At 40.7% G+C, this 17,723-nt stretch overlaps 2 protein-coding genes across 4 annotated transcripts in view; one reads left to right on the top strand and one right to left on the bottom strand.

Annotated features, from left to right (window-relative positions):
• Positions 1-8,471, bottom strand: part of ccdc178 (coiled-coil domain containing 178) — a 144,226-nt gene extending 135,755 nt beyond the window's left edge. The window contains exons 1-2 of one of the 2 annotated variants that reach the window (XM_088642513.1): positions 8,059-8,471; positions 5,639-5,723 (exon numbers count right to left, since the gene is read on the bottom strand). In XM_088642513.1, the coding sequence (XP_088498639.1) occupies positions 5,639-5,696 (58 nt within the window). In that variant the 5' untranslated portion in view covers positions 5,697-5,723; positions 8,059-8,471. The remainder of the gene's footprint in view (positions 1-5,638; positions 5,724-8,058) is intronic. The other variant, XM_088642512.1, reaches the window with a different exon arrangement.
• A 582-nt stretch (positions 8,472-9,053) lies between these two features.
• LOC148655703 (putative Polycomb group protein ASXL3) overlaps positions 9,054-17,723 on the top strand; it is a 72,496-nt gene continuing 63,826 nt past the window's right edge. For both annotated transcript variants that reach the window (XM_088642511.1, XM_088642510.1), the window contains exon 1: positions 9,054-9,267. In XM_088642511.1, the coding sequence (XP_088498637.1) occupies positions 9,214-9,267 (54 nt within the window). In that variant the 5' untranslated portion in view covers positions 9,054-9,213. The remainder of the gene's footprint in view (positions 9,268-17,723) is intronic.

The following is a 17,723-nucleotide window of genomic DNA, read 5'->3' as shown; positions in this document are numbered from 1 at the left end:
CATACAGTATTTAAAAAAGTCTAAAAGTCTTTATTTAAAAATAAAATTATTACAACAAAACACTTTTGTGCATTCTACTACATCTACTGTATATCTGAACCTCCCTGGGCATTGGTTTTTGACATGTTCCCCAAAACAAAAAGTATGAGAGTGAAAAACTCTAAACCATTCATCAATGTTCTGCAGATGAATGAGATTCAATAATACTTGGTTACAACTTGTGATACGACCGACTCAGTTTTGGGATAAAATTACTGCACGGTGCACCGCACTATCCAGGCCCCAGGGTTTCTGAAAAAAAAATTCAGATTTGAGCAAAAAATCACATGTCCTAAACTTGACTTGGGCCTCAAAATCCAGCGCTGAGCTTAAAAATTGTCTAAGTAGTGTGTGAATGCTAACCGAAACCCTACCTGGGGTGTCTACTGAGCATGTCCGCAATTTACTGTACATCTATGAAAAACATAAAATTTGCCCTTGAAATGAGGCATTACCAATATTCTACAACCTTTGCCAAAAAGATACGTTAGATATTGGTCAATAATTACTGAAGAGGCTAGAGTCTAAATGTTCAATTTCAGCAAAGGGATAATAAATGCAAGTTGAAGGATCAAGGGCACAATTCCAGTACTTAATAATTCATTAATACTCTATAGGACAATGAGACACAAAATCGCTAAATTTGAACACAGCAGGGTAGTTTGAACAGGGTCCAAGGACAAGTGGCGAGACGTCATTTTAGTGATCATTTCAGATAACTGCCAAGCAGGCACTGCACTTAACTCTTAAAGGTGAATGCAGTAAGCATGAGATCACATTATAAATACTGTAATTCTCAAAAGTGGAATCACAAGATATGATCTGACTGCAGCTGTGTTACACTTAGTCCATTACTATTGGGTGGTGTTGCTTCAAGGCAAGTAAAATAACAAACAGGCTAGTGTCCCCATCTGCTTGTACACGGGATTTCCAACTACTGCGTGTTGTTTTTTGTACCAAGCTGAGTGGTAAACGACTCTCTTTTCTTCAGGAGTCAAACAATCACAAATGCCACCGAAGGATGGAAAAGTCCGGCGGAATGTAGAACTTGAAGTTTAGCTGGCTGATGGCCGCCGACGGGAGAATTTAATCAGCTCGGGAAAACAACAGACCTGTTACAAAACGTAATAGCACACGTGGGTTTGTGAGTTAGTTGGAATGGGAGATCCAGATCAAAGCAGATGGCTAATGAACCAAAAGTGCCCAGCTGCAGGACATGCTGTCACAAACCGCACACATACGAGCACCTCTCTCCGCCAACACCCCCGCGCTAATTCATCAATCCTCATTCCTCGAGCTCTTCCCCATTTATACCCTCGCGCTCCTCTCAGTCCCCGCTCAGTTCTCTTCAGCGTTCTCTGGCGCGTGCTTCAGCTCTTCGGCTCTCGACCTGATTGTTGGCTGCCCCACCTTGTTTCCTCCCGCTGCGACTTCGCCTCGCTTCTCGTCTCGGACTTGGATTCACTCGACCTGACTCTTCTGGCCGCCCAACCTAGTTCTCTCGTTTCCACCACGACTTTTGCCTTTCGCTTTCGGGATTCGGATGCCAATCGTGTAACGAACAGTTCTTTCCGGACCCTATGTGGACGACACAATCCGACGAAGTGGGGGAACACAAGGGAAACGTCATGCAGGAATACGGGGCTGAAGACAGGGGGGCGTGTCCAAGGTGCGCTGGTGCACGGTGTGGCGGAGGCGAACAATCCAAAGGAGAAGTCCTTAGAGAGAATCCAAAACACAAGGGTAAGTCCAAAACCAGGAGATCCATCAGAACGCGGAATTAAAACACGAAGGCCGGGTCTGAACCAGCGGACAGGGAACAGGAACGGGAACCGAGATTAAAACCTTAACGGGACCAGGCGCTTCCAGGTCCCGGACTCACACGATACGGAAATCAGATGCAGAGCCCGGATGAGCGTCAGCGCCTGGCTTTTAAGGTGGGCTGGGAATAGGAAACAGGTGCACAGAATAAAGTCTCATGTGAAAGGGCTGGAGCACCCTTAAGGAGGGGGGACTATAATCGTGACAAATCGGTTACCTTCCTCTCAGCGCCACATAGGGTCCAACCTGGTTCTCCTCAGGCCATCTCTGACGCATGCAGGAGAGTAACGTGGTGGGAGTGAGAACAAGGTCCCATAAGTGGTTTTTACCACGAGTGAGCCCGGACTTCAGCCAAAAAACATGAGTGCCGAGTCCCCCTGGATATTAAGAGTTGCTAAAACTAAAATCCCTGTAAAATCAAGCACTGGTTGCGATATTTGTTTTTCTAAATCTTTTGAAAAAAGAAAATTCAACTTGTTGCCCAAAATAAAACAGAGCAGGGCACAGCATGTGGATGCTTTGAAAGTGCCATTTTATCAATGTAACGACTGACAGTGTAATCTTTCAGTTGTGCTCTGGTGTTTTTTCTGCAACAGGCTTGGTGAAACAAAGTTATCAATAAAACTGGGGGCAGTTACAAAATAGAGAACGTACTGAAGGTTCACAGCTCTGGTTTCATGGTTAAGGGTTTATGGTTGCAGTTTGGAAGGTTTTGGGTTCGTAGTGGTTGGGATGTGGTCTCCAGAGTAGGGTTTACAGTTTAGTGTATGGCCACTGGTTTAGGTTATGGTTTATTCCTCCTGGAGTTACCATGGATCTTTGTTGGGGGGTAGGACATGGGGTTACAGTCCCCCAAAGCAGTGAAGCAACAGGCCCATAGAAGAAAAATACAGCTTTATAATGCCACAATTTAAATTTGCTTAGCTGGGAAAAACCGCGAGTTACAGGCTGTGACTGCCCAGTGAAAGGTTTCCTTGAAGCTCACACCAGGGATGAGCAGGGACCCTGTTACAGTTCTTCATTCTAGAATTGTGGCATTACTACTCGTGGGACTGAGACTTTCTTGAATTTACTGTACTGTTGCTTGTGATGAATGGAGTTAGATGAAGTACTGTACATAAAAAGTGTGATTCAAAACGATTTGCTGAAGGATATATCTATCTACATGTTTAAATTAAACCATATTTATCACAATTTTATTGAGCTGTATAAATGTTTAAGACAGTACCAAATCAAATACAATGTAACGTTAATGATCATTTCATTATGAGGAATTTATTTTTTTGTATTAGGTAACGGTAACATTTTTTAGCTTTCAGGTTTGAAGCTTTAATGAACCACCTTTCAAACCTATTTTTTTAAGTGACAGGAACATACTTGAATCCTCTTACAAAAGGATATGCTGCCATGAAACAGAAATATGCATTTCAGTATCCCAGTCTTAGATTTTTAAGCCTGAAGAGTGAGTGAATCCACAACCACAAAAACTGCAATTATGGACCCGATTAATTTATAAAGTTAGTGGGAACACGTCTTCTTAGACAGCTCCTTTATGTTTGAAAAACTGTTAACATAACATCACTGTGACAGTTTGGTGGCAAAACTAAAGTAAGAATTTATGGGGAAATATTTAATGTCGTAAATTTTCATTGTTTTGAGAAAGTGAAATGAAATAGCATTTTCACCTCACTATTCACCTCACGTACTGGCATCTGCTTTTGGATTGACAGAGATGAGTCTATTTTCTAGCTACACTATTTACTAGTGTTGCTTTGTAAAATATTTGTATATTGAGGCTAGTCTTTAAAGTCTACACAAGCATCATTTGACAATAAGTGTATTTGTGAGGGGACATTAAATTGGATCATTTATTTTAAAGAAGATGTGGTTCACAGAAAGTGTTTTGATAAACTCGTAATAGATGAAGTGTGTTCGCAAACCCAGTGATATTCATTGAATTTGTGTTTTACATTGTAATTGCCAGGTTCTGACTAGTGGGGTTTTTTGGGCAAGCATGAATGCAAAATGCAAGCATGAATTTGGTGCCAGTTTATGTTATGTCAGTAAAGACTGCACTAATTCCTTTTCCCATGTTTTTTCTACTGCTGAATAACACATCCTTTTTATTTTCGTTTTCCTATTATTTCTTACCAGTTTTACCATTTTGTAACAATACACTTAGGACTCTTTGTTTTTGGTGTTAATTTTCCAGCTGCCTTCCTCCCTTTAAACAGTAATTAGCAGTCACTGAGTTTTCACTATATCTCAATTTACTAAACAAAAGCCATGAAAATCCATTGCCCTCCGAGTATACTGTAGGATGATGTTTTTATAATTATTAGCTTAACTATAATTACTTTAAACATTGTACTTCTGATTATTGTACACTGTGTTGCCAAAATTTTTATGTTGCATTTATGTAGCATTTAAAAAAAAAATGTGTCTTAAAAGTCTTGTTTAACTTCTAATGATTGTAGAGCTGCAAGCTTGGTCAACAGTGTGTAATCCATGTTTCAGAATTTCAACAACATGTTCAAATCAGATCAAACAACATGCGAGTGTACTTCCGGCTACATGTGTACACCAGTCATAGCCTGAGAATGTAACTCATTCAGAAAACATGTTTCAGTCCTGACTTCTCTGTCTAGCTCTGTAATGAACTCTTTTCAAAGTTTCCAGAGCAAGTGAAGTCTCCTGACTCACAGTTCCCAGTATAATCCAAACTCAACTGCCATAGTAAAAATGCACATACAAGTAAACTCTTTATCCTGTAACTGATAGAGAATACATACAGTTCATGTATTTTTGGATATATTTTGGTACGATCTGCAAACATGAATACAGTACAATAGCTGTATCAGAATATTCATGCAGAATTTATTGATATCAATTAGGATGAGCAGTGATCCTCGTACAGAATCTTGTGGTACCCCTCTAATAACATCACACCAATCTCAGCGTTCCCTTTTTTTAACTCTGTTCTCAATCCATTAACCAGTTCTCAGTCTAAATACAGCCCACGCATTACCTTGAATGCCTACAGCCTGCAATTCAAGAATTAATCTTTTATGAAGAACTTCTTCAAAAACCTCTTTAAAGCCCTCTTATTCTTATTCTTCAAAAGCCATAAAGCGCAAAAAATCTGAAAGCTTCAATTGACCTTTTACCTTTTATTAATTATACCCATAATATCCACTTTAGCAGACAGCTACTAACATGGATTTTATGCACACTAAAAAGTGGAATTAGATGTCTGTTTAGATATTTCTGCTTCCTTGCACTTTAAATCACCCAGAGCTTATTAATATTAATTCCCATAATTTCTAGAGTAGTATAGCTGCTGAATTAGGCAGCAGTGTGGAGTAGTGTAGTGTCTGGGGCTCTGGACTGTGCCTGTAAATCCCAGGTGAGGCACTGCTCTTGTACCCTGGAGCAAGCTACTTCACTCAGATTTGCTTCAGTAAAATGCCCAGCTGTATCAACGGCTACAAAATATTAAATTAAATTTAGATTAAAGTATCAGTCAAATTAGTAAAATTCCTATATATAATTAGAGTGTGTAAACAATACCGTTACCATGGTGATATACTAGTGCAATTCCTGTTGCTAAGGCAACTGCTATATTCCCCCCCCCCATCACACTTGCTATTTTCACATTATGAACACAAATAGTAAGAAAGTAATTAAAGTAAGGGAGCTACAGAATTCAAACAATTAAGTATTATAAAACAGAACTACAAACAAACTGAAAGAGTGCAATCCATCTACAGTATCTTACCTTGAAACTGGCATTCACCTTCCTTAGAGGAAAATCGGAGCAGTTCAACCTCAGGCATTTTGGAGCGTGCAAGATTTACCGCAACCTGCCCAAAAGAGATTTTTCGTTTACTAGAATGGAGCATCTAACATTTCAAGCTGCGTTTTATTCTTTATTATTTCTATTGATGTAAGTTAATAAATAAACAGGACCTTGTTTCACACCACTTTTACAGTCCTGAGACATTTCCACCGGTTTTACTTTTCCGGCAGAGAAACGGATACCTTCAAACGGAAAAGGTTCCCAGTTATAGAGACACACATAACCGAGGGTTTTGTTTTTGGGGGGCGTACAAAGTACAGTACATTGAACTAAGAAGAGCAGAAAATAAGTCATACTAACAAAAAGCCTAAACGTTGTTTTTGTAAATTGTGTACTTCGGACAATATGGATGAAGTCATCCTGCCATGCATTTTCAGAAGGCCGTTCTCCTTCGAGAGCCACAGGGAACTAGGACCTAACCCCACAGGCTCAGGGCTCAAGGCAGGAGACATAAGATAGGATCTCTTTATTGGCCAGATACAATTTCTTGTATTAGGAATGTGTCTTTTCGCAGACCCCAGCTTGCTCTCCATGAGACACACAGACAGGGAGAGAAGCTGGGGGTCAGAGCACAGGGTCAGCCATTTACACGGCGCCCCTGGAGCAGTTGGGGTGAATGACCTTGCTCAGGGGCCCAACGGAGGAGGATTCCTCTGCTGGCTGTGGGATTCAAACCGGCAACCTTCCAGCCACAGGCGCAGATCCTGAGCCACAGAGCCCCCACACCCCATACACCCTGGATGGGATAAAGGGCACTCATGGAATTGATGCCATTTCACTCAGATAGTGTGACTTTGGGCCGTGGGGGGGAAAGCGGACTATCACAACAAAAACCCATGTAAGCATGGGGTGAACAAGAAAACTCCACCCAATCAGAGCCCCACTCGAACCCAGGACCCCTCTACCTTCTGCACAGCACTGCCCACTGTGCCTGTACCACCCTGGAGCAGATCGTGAAAGGTTTCAGATAGTGCCGCCTGAGTATTATTACCGGGTTTGCTCTGCGTAGTAAACGACTGCTAGTCATAGGATATCAGTTTAAAAAAAAAACCCTTGTAAAAGCAGACCTTGTTTCCGTGAACTGACAGTTCCTTTAATGTGGAAATTAACGGAAACTTTTCTTAGTGTGCAAAAGTGGAGTCCACACACTAGGAGGTCATCAGGGCAGAGCCCTACCCCAGCTTGTGTGGCTTTAAAGAGACTGCAAGCACAGCCCCAGCCTGGCCCAGCCTCTCCACATGGCCTGGCCTGTACCCATGTCCACAGCTGGTGGGTTGGAGCAGTGTTGTGACAGTCTCACTCAGACATTTGACATCTGTCGAAAAGCACCTGTACGATCCCTGACGCAGCAGTCTGGGATACAGATCCCAGAATATTATTTCACTTTTCTTTCCAAGTGTGAAAAAACTCGTGCCGAGAATATTTCACCCCAGGACTACAAAGGATATGACAGAGTTAAGACTGCTTTTCTCACTAGGCGCCGGTGGTCTAGCTAAGGAAAAATAAGTACTATCGTTTAAAAAAACAAAAGGGTTATTAGGGAGATGAATATATTGTTGCATTTCCTCGGAAAAACAGTATTTAAATCATAATGTATTAATAACCCACGGTATTTAATATTTAATGCTTTTTGTCAAATTGAAATATTATACTATGAATTAAATATTTATTTTGCGAATTAGCGTGTGTTTTTTTTTCAGGAGCTCATTCTAACCGTATGAATTTGCCCAGTATCGATCGTGAACCGGAATCCTTTTAAAACAGGTACACATCTCCTGTATACTCATAGTATACAGTAGCTAAACATCCTACTGTAGCTCCTCTCTAGACCACTAACTCGACCAGGAGGAACTTCTGACCAGTAACCATCTCCGTTTCCTTTAATTGTATTCGTTATAGCGAAAATGAGGCATTCGACATATGTTCTCGGATAATTACTTATTGTATTTGTATTTTCATTTGACTTAGCTATGCATATTGGCATTAAGTGGAATACCACTTTTTATTTTAAAACCAAGGTAGCAAAAAGAGCTGACAGAATGCACAAAAAGACTTCATTTTTAAACCTTTATGCTTAAAAAGTAGATTTTTTTTTTATTCCATGCAACGCGCTAAGGTTCCAAGATTCCCAGTGTTTAATGAAGTTACCTTAATGTATCGACAATGCTGGGAAATTTTTTTAAAAAACTTTTCTTCCACTTCTGTTTAAGCATACATTAAAACAAAATCCTGCACTCAGAAGTTCAACCGCCCGCATCGGTATATCCTTCTGCGAGGCTAGTTCGTCTAATACTGTCAGGCCGACTTTAGTGACTGTAAAGAAGTCTGGAAATACTTACATGTTACAGCTTTCCTTTATTTTTTTAGGTATATTTTCATTCAGTAATCTACATTTTATTGTCGTGTTCCCATGCCGATCTTTGGAAAATGTCTGTCTGGTTTTATTAACCCGGCCGGCCGCTTGTGGGCCGGTATCCAGGCAACAGGCAGAACGCTGGATTCGGGGGCTGTCCTCGTGTCCGGGCAATCGCGCAGAGCCTCGCTCTTCTTGCGCAGAAAGCTCTGTACGACTACAATACTGTTCATACAGTTCTTAACACCTCATACACAGCTCCCGCAGAAGCCCAAGATACAGTAGCAGGCTCATAATTCACACCACACGTCAAGAGGAAAGAGCATGTTTTCAGTGAAGGTTCAACTTCTGGAATGAAAATAATTTACACAGTAGCGTACAGTATACTCAATGCAGAAATATAGTCACATCTGTATTATTAAGCGATTTCCTCTCGGCATTTAACTTCATCTTGTAAAATACGTCTGATATTGGAAACTACAGCAGTTTAATTGATTTAATTAATATTTGGAGTAAATTGTTTATACACAATTATAGATCAGGTTTAACATCTGTAAAAAAAGTTGTAATTCAATCATTCAAACTAATACTAAGATAAGTGCTTCGGTGGGATATAAAAAATAAACTTGATAAGAGCGTTGTTTTCATTTAACAGATTATTTTACTAAAAAAAAAAGTTGTGAGGCCAACTTTATTCTATATGCAAGCAATTCTGGTACAGGAGCTCTTTTTTTTCCACAGAACGAAAGCAGCGGTACGGTTTACAAGGGAAGGGGATTAAGTCCCAGTTTTGAAACGCAATCCAGGCCATGTTAGCGCCCCCAGCCAACCGAGCCCAGCACAGCCTGTCCCAAGAAGTCGCTGAGCGCGCTGGCCCTTTAAGAAAAGAACGCTTTCCAGGCATTTTCTTCTCGCGTTGCCGGAGAACGCCGACCTCGCGAGAACTGCCGTGTGTGTAGTGAGAACGCTGCCTGTTTCCCCGGGTGACGTCAGTGTGTATTGTTGTTCCCAGCTGTCAGCTGCTGCAGCGAGGTCCCGGTGAACGGCATTGTGTGTGTCAGTATGTCAGTGTGTCATTGTCTTCGTCTCCCTGCTAGCTAAAACCTCATCCACACCTCTGCTTTCTCCATGAAATACCGAGATGAAGGACAAACGGAAGAAAAAGGATCGCACCTGGGCAGAGGCAGCCCGTTTGGTAAGCATTTGCCTTGCAGGAACGTGTCAGCATGTGAAAGATGTTGATGCTTAGGATCAGAAAGTCAGGTCAGCTTTGCCCACATTGCACAGAATTGAGGGGGGGTGGGCTGCTATCAAAGAGCTCCGCGTTTTGTTGTGGTAAAAGACCGTTGTATGGTTCACATAAACGAGAACTCAGAACGCATTTCTGGATCTTGTGCATTTAAATGTTGCATGTCTGAAAAAAAATGTACTTCGCCGGTCTGCAAACAAAGCGGGTTACATCTACCACACAGTCACACGACATTGTGTAGCGTTACTGCCCAGATGACTGGAACTCGACCCTGCGCGCAGCGCTCCAGCACTTTTTATTCTCTGGACTTAGGAGAAACTCAACTTTGTTGAATTCCGTGTGTTGGGCTGTAATTACCCCTCCCAAAAAAGTAATGCGAAATTAAACCGTTAATGCGTGTTTATCTTTGGTGCTATTAATGATGTTTATTATTAATTCATCTTCGTAGTGAAAAATATATCAATTAGCTCGTGTATTTTGATTTTTGTCATTCATGTTTTTTTTAAAGTTTAACACGTGGTTATGGGTGTCTTGTAGTAGTACAATTTATGTCTTATACAATACTTAAACTTGCGGATTTATTAAAATGCTAGATGTACCCTATGTTTTGTGAAGCATACATTGAATTGATTCTCCCTCACTAACCAAAATATACGAGTGCACAGATCAGCCTGAGTTCTTCTGAGCTTTTAAAGCTCCAGTAATGACAGTGTTTCCCACAAGGCAATGGCATTTGAAGTAGTTGAAGATAGATAAAGATTTCAACATCATTGGTGAAACAGAAATTCACTTTTTTTAGTTCCATGGCTGTTTAGCCTCCATATTGGAAGCTTATTTAAATGTCACAAGATCTGTAGAACAAGACTAGTCACACCTCTTAATTAGGTCATAGTGAAATATTGAAACATGCCCTGCCCTTTTTAATTTTTCTTTATTTCTCCATCTTCTGTTTTGCCTTGTAATGTATTGATGGTTTTGTTCTGCAAAGCGGCCTGTCCCATTGTCACACCTCTCATTTAGATCCATGCCTACAGTATATAATCCCTGCCTGTGGAGGCGGAGATAGAGTATGTGGGTATGTACAGTATACACGTTTTCAGGTATGGCTGACTGCGTGCGTCTAGTGATGTGGACTTGTTTCCGGAAATAAAAATATAAACCTGAAATCCCCCCCACCACTCCAGAACATATTTCCACTGCAGTTTTCTACCTTATTGGCTGTGTTTGTCTCTCCCATGTCTGTCTGGCTGCTTCTGAAGGCAGTTCTCTCATCTTTTCCACAGTCCAGTGCGTGATATGACAAAAATTACCCTTCATGAGAGTTAGTCACACTTATAACAAGTTTAAGTAAAACATGATGCAGAGTATTTGATGCATGCTGTCAAGACCAAAACCATTTTTTAGGAGAAGATTCTAATAAACAATATCTGATACACAGTCGGTGAGCTTGCAGTTATAAATGTGAAAATATCGTGCTAGCGGGCAGAGTCAGAGAACGATGACAAAGCACATAATCTTTGTGCTGCAGCAGCTTATGCTAATGGAACTTAAAAACAAAACACTATTGTGACGCATGTCTTTAAAATGAAAATGCAGTCATAATGCCAAAGCTCTGCAAGATCTAAACCCTACAAAATACAGTACGTCCCGGCCAACAATGTTCACTATTATAAATGTTGATAAATCTTCAATCAGTTAATTTGCCTTCAAGCTACGCTTCTGGATATTTTTTTTTTCCTTTATTAAAACACCTTTGAAATAATTCTGTGATTTTATCACCAACATATCCACATCATTATGGTGTGGCATGGTGGGTTGGCTGACTTGTTTATGGCTTTATTTAGTATACATATCAAACATTTCAACTCGATTTAATAGCAGTAACTTTCAGAGCTCTTCACTAAGGTGCTGTTTAGCCACAATAATCTGACATGCCTTGAATGGAGCATCGAATTACGAACAGTACAGTACAGCTCTTTTGTTTTTTTCTCCAAGTAATGAGGTCGGAAATAGAGTAGACAAAACCGTATAACAGCACTAAAATATTCCCTCTCCCAAGACTAATATCGATAGTAGCATTAGAATTTCTTATAAAATAGAAAATAACGGTTATACAACCAAGCTTAAATATTGCAGGCATACTGTGTCTTTTTAACACGTGTTACAAAAAGTATGTCAAATATGACCTGACCTAAATTTCCTCAAGATTCTCTCTTGTATAATTGTTCTGTGGCCATCAAAAACAAACATCCTGGGAGTTTTTTTTGTTGTTGTAAAACAGCATAATATAACCTAAAAAAATGGCACTGTGCACATTTAAATATCAGCCCATTCTTTTACCTCATTTGCATTATGGTGGGAGAAAGGGGGGTGTGCCTAGGTCAAAGAAAGTCTTTCCATGGAAACAGAACAGGCAGAGTGATTTTTCATCTGCTTTGAACAAAATTGTTTGAGTAAAAATAGAACACGCGGAAGATCGTGTCTCCTGAAAAATCTTTCAAAACAAGAGAAACACTCCTTTTCACACTCTGGTCCTCTAACGGATGCGTTCGGAGTAACAGGATTCTGCTTGTTCATAATTTGCACCACGTTCATTTTTGCACTCACCACATTCGCCAACCTAGATAGTGGAACTAACGAAGCTTTACACGGATTTTGTAATCAAGTAGCTGTTGCTGTATCTGCATGCCCTCATTCACAAGAACAAATGTCGTTGACAGTGGAGTGTAAAGTGCAAACGTGATCAGTGAATCCCAGCGTTTAAAAAAGTAATCTTTTTTTTTTGTAAGCCTGGAAAATAATGTCATTCATATATTGCGGTTTATGACCTATGAGAACAAGTGTGGCTATATTAGTACTCACTGGATTCCCTCAATAAGAAAAGAACTAAGATGGAGTATTTCTGTTGTGTCATTTTTGTGTATTTAATTTTTGTGGCTGCGGCTGAAGGTCACCTTTAAAATGATCCGTGCTTTTCCTTAGGTAGTTCAGCAGCCTCCGTGCAGCTTGTAAGAGCAAGAGAAAGGTTACAGGCCAGAGGAGGCCATTTGTCCCATCGTGCATGTTTGGTTGTTGTTTCGAGGCTGGGGTGTTGGCACCAGAACTCTCGAAATCAGTGTGTCGTGCGATGCCTCCTTTTTCCAGTCTTGAATTCTCCTCATCTTAATTCCCACTTGTGCTACTGACCGAGGGTGGTACAGTGATTGGCATCGCTGCCTCAGAGCACTGGAGCCCTGGGTTCAATTCTGGACCCGAGGTCCGTCTGGGTGGAGTTTGCATGTTCTCCTCATGTTTGCATGGGTTTCCTCCGGTTTCTCCAAGGATATACTGGTAGGTTCATTGGCAGCCCTGGAAAACCGGCCCTTGTGTTAGTGTATTGCATGTCTGTGCCCGTGCGTGCCCTGTGATGGACTGGCATCACATCCCGGATGTATCCTGCCTTTCGCCCATTGCGTGCCGTGATAGGCTTCGGCAACCTGCGACCTTGTGTGGGATGAAGCAGTTAGAAAATAGATGGATAGATTCTGACCATCTCTGGTCAGAAAGACAACATGGTTATGTCAATGAAAAATCACGTCTCTGCAATATATTGGCAATATTTGCATTTGTTTGAATCTCCTGTACTCCGGAGGTGGCTCATAAATTTCCTCCAAAAGGACAGTGCTTTCCAGAGAAATACACAGTACCCTTTTGGTACATTGCTCTTCTAGTGCAGTTATTTGATGTAAGCATCGAACAAGCCAAAGTAAATGAGCACTGTACATGCTTTGTGATAGAGAATACTTTTCTAAAGAGATCCTCTGCTCTAATATATAGCAAAGAGCCAGTGCATTCGGAAGAGTGCAGTGTGAAACCAAAGCATTGCTGCCCTGGAATTAGGCTACAGTCGTAAACACTCAAACTTGAATTCACTTCCAAAGAATCTCAAGTGTAAAGCTGGCTGGTGTGAAATGAACCAAATCTGAATTTTAAAAAAAGCTCTAAATGAGGTGTGATTTATAATTGTTTCCAAGTGAACTACAGTAGGTGTGAAAGTGCCTTATAAATCTAAGCATTTTGCTGGCCTTTATTACTTATTACTTGTTATTAGTCCTGCAGACTGTATAGATAAGGAATATAACAGTTAACATGTCTCATGTGTGATTGTTTTGTCTTTCTCTTCTATTGTTTCTTCCAGACAAGTACCATTCATTTGATCATCTAAATATTGTATTCTGTGTACCTGTAAGTAATGCAGACAGTCATGCATTTCTAATCCTAAAACTTAATTTAACATGTGCTTGTCTTGAGCTGAATAGTGTTTTTGTCTTTTGCATCGCTTTCTTATTGTCATCTGTAAAGTTTACTGTCTATAGCAAAATCTTAAATATAATCTTAAATAAACCATTGAATAGGAAGAGGAATAATCCTAGTACAGATCCCTGTGGCCAGTAATGACCTTCTTTCCTTCAAACTTAAGCCTTATACAGTACATTCAAAATATAGTCATGTTCTCTGTTTCTGTGCATTAACAAGTTCTTAATTCTTGTGCACTCTTTTCCTTGGATTCCTATGGCAATGTAATCTAATCTTTTGTGTGGAACTTTGTTAAAAGCAGATGCCATACAATTATTCATTTGTTAGACAGGATTTGAATATTTAATCCATACCAGGGGCTGGCTGTCCCCTGGTATTTAGCTTATTTAGATGTTTTGCTAACTTGTAAGAATATTGGAAAAGATACAAACACGGGGTGGGAATTCATCCTGCACAGCTTGTTTCGTTAATTGATCCCAAAGATTTTAATTAATTTATGATTCATGACGGTGCAGTTTGGTCAAGAAGGCCTCCTGTCCCCCTAGGTTCCACCTGTGTCTGGATTATGCCTTTGAGGTGCTTAAATGCTTGAATCAGGTTCCCTCATAGTCTTCTCTGTTCATGACTAAATAGATTCAGCTCTTGTAACCTGTCAGTGTAGGCTTTAACTCCAGAATGGATCTGTCATCTGTTTTCTTCTTTCAGGATGGATTTCATAGCAACGATATTTTTTGTGTTGTTGTGACCAAAACTGTGCACAATACAAATCACAATCACAAAAAGTAAAAAAAAATAAAAATAAAGAAGATGTAGATGTGAAAGCAAAAAGGATTTTTTAGTATAATCAGCTGAATCCTAAGTTCAATAGTAGCTTCTTCAAATTCAGTGTTTCCCATCTTACCTTTATAGTTGATGTTTCTGTTACAGGTACATTAACACTCTGTACTTGTCTGTATTAAATGATTTTGTAGTCCTTATTAGTCCTCTGATTTTGGTATGATCTGCAAACTTCATTAGTATAGTAACTGTACCAGAATATAGATTGTTGATATGTATTAAGATGAACAGTGGTCCTCATACAGAATCCTGTGGTACCTCTCTAATAACATCACATCTGAGCATTCCCTTATATCTCCCTTATATGAGTTCTGTTTTTTAATCCATTAACCAGTTCTCAGTCTAAATACATGTACAGTATTACCTTGAATGCTTTCATCCTGCATTTGGAGTATTCATGTTTTATGAAGAGCTTCATCAAAAGTCCAAATAAACTATATCATATGCTCTGTTTCAATCTGTTACTGCAGTTGCTTGTTGCTCTAAGCATGATTTCCCACATGCTTGTTGACTATACCCTAGAATCCTGTTATCCTAGGTGCTTCTAGAGTCTGAAACATATCCGCTTCTTCTCTGCTTAAACGGTTTAATATATACCTTGTCTTTCTTCAGCCTGGGGTATGCTGCAAATTTCTTTCATGTTAAACACCTGAGTAAAATATTAATTTAATACCTTAGTCATTTCCCTTTTATGATGTAAACGATTCCTGTACTCATCTCTGGGATACTTTGTTTCATTCTTTATGGTTAGTTTGATGTGATGATGAGGCCATTTTTCTCTTATTCTATTTGGTATTGGGTAAAAGTGAATGGTCTGTCATTTCCTGGCCTAGTTTTTTTTCCTTCTCCTCTGAATTAGTATATTCCCATTTTATATTTCCCAACCAGTACGCACCACCCCTGCGCTAACAGTTAATAAGTTATTGGTCTGTGATCGTTTTCCCTTTTTCTAGCCTAGGTGTTTGTTAAAGTTCTCCTAATCCCTGTAGGGCAAAGGTCACCGATCTTACTAATGCAGACCTGGTCTGGCTTCAGTTTTTCGGTCCAGCTGGATCAGTAAACACTTGCTTGTCATGGGCTTGACTTGTAATCGGAATCTGCTTGGCGGGACTCGGAGTGTGATCCAGGAGTGTTGGTGAACCCAATTGTTGGATGTGCTTTGGGCTGAGGTGGGGAGCCTGCAGACAGCACACAGGGAACCGCCCAGAGCTGTGCGTTGCTCAGACTGGAGGGAGTGCGGGACACACGCTCTGGGAGTGGGGAGCAGGCAGCTTGCTAAGGGGCAAGCCGAGAAGCCACCCACACAAGGCAGGGGCAGTGCTGTGGCTAGCTGGGGAGCCCAGCGCGTGGCACAGTCCAGAATCAAAATCCAAGCGAACCATTTTAGACGCAACAGAAGACCAAGCCAAGGAGGATCCTGGAGAGAAATCCAGGAGGAGGGGTGAATCCAAACTTGAATAAAGCCGGGTTTGTCGTCAAAAACACACAGTTCACGAAGCCGAGGGGTGGATCGGAAACACAGTCAGGAGACAAAGCAGAGATCAGAGAACAAACCAACCAGAGCATGGGAATTAACATTGAGACGATGCTCGAGGAGCTCGGTGTCCAAACTCAGGTCCGAGTATTTTTTCTGAAGAGCATCCTGGACGGCTGTGGTCATGAACCGACTTCAGGTGCAGCAAGTCTCCGGGTGGTTGGTTTACTGTGGAGAGCACAGCAGCTTGTTCTTGGCTTAACTACACCAGTCTGCCCACTTCTCCCATTACTGCAGGTACTGATGCTTTAATGAATCCGAGAAAACCCGCAGACCTACAGCTCTTCTGGATCATGATAAGATAAAATTGATAAGATCACTTTATTGGCCAGATACAATTTCTTGTATCAGGAAGTGTCTTTTCACAGACTCCAACTTGCTCTCCATGAGACACACAGACAGGGAGAGAAGCTTGGGGTCAGAGCACAGGGTCAGCCATTTACATGGCACCCCTGAAGCAGTAGGGGTGAAGGGCCTTGCTCAGGGGCCCAACAGAGTAGGATTCCTCTGCCAGCCACGGGATATGAACCGGCAACCTTCCAGCCACAGGCACAGATCCTGAGCCACTGAGCCACCTGATGATGGGACACCCCCTGCTTTAATGCTTCACCTTTCTCATACTGAGATCATTTCAAGTTGAGGTGGGCGTTGCTCTGTGGATAATATAAATTTCTTCTTCTTTAGTGTACACCTATGTATAAAATAATGATTTAGAATATTTACCATCCCCTGCGTCTTTTATGATTAATGCTTTTTTATGATGAAATCTTTTTATGATTAATCTCAAAGACAAATTTCTTTTACCAGTGTTTTGCTCTTACAATACTGAGTAACTCTGCATTACTTTTAGCACACATTCACATGGTTTGAGTCCCTTTTACATACCTCAGAAATTCTTTTCTGTTACTGTTTTTGCCTGATTGATCCATTGAACCATTTTGGTGGATGTTTTCTAGACCCTGATTAGCGTACCTCTGATTGTGCCTTTATTTAACCATTCAGTTTCTAATGGTTCCATATCTATCCCCAACTCCGTTACTGTTAAACTCTTTCTCTTCCCCTCAAAGTGTTTTTTTCCAAGGTTGTAGCACCAATGCTTTGGATCTGCCTTTCAGACTTTGAAAGCTACCGAGAAAGCAACCATATTATTGGTCCTCCTATTTTGGTGTGATCGGTAAACTTCACTAGTACAGTAACTGTACCAGAATAGAGATTATTGTATAAATTAGGATGAGCAGTGGTCCTCATACAGAATCCTGTGGTACCCCTCTAATAACATTTGGTTAGATGGATTGTAGCACAGTCTCTATACAAAACCTCTAGAGTCCTTTATTCTTAAGTATCAGATATATTTGCACGAGTCTTCTAACAATTTACTGTAGGTCTAATTCGCTAACTTGAAAGATGTTTACACCCACTCCCTGACTGACTGGTTTTGTTTTGCAAATCTTTTTGTGATGCTTATAAATAAAAACATTATGCTTTATTTAAAACCTTTTAAAAGCATCTAATTAAACACTAGGTAGTAGTAGTAATAATAATAATAACAACAATACCAACAAAGGTACAGGTAATAGGGACTCTCCTCCAACACCACCAGTGTGCAGCCCCACCTGGATGATGCACCGGCAGCCGTAGTGCACCAGTACTCTCACCACACACCAGCTATCAGTGGGGAGGAGAACAGAGGGATGAAGCCAGTACTGCCAGTTCAGAGGTGGGGATTTCTAGCAGG

Source organism: Lepisosteus platostomus, chromosome 8, assembly GCF_059453375.1.
Source record: "Lepisosteus platostomus isolate fLepPlt1 chromosome 8, fLepPlt1.hap1, whole genome shotgun sequence".
In the NCBI taxonomy this organism is placed as follows: domain Eukaryota; kingdom Metazoa; phylum Chordata; class Actinopteri; order Semionotiformes; family Lepisosteidae; genus Lepisosteus; species Lepisosteus platostomus.
This window is presented reverse-complemented; position numbering and strand designations above follow the sequence as displayed.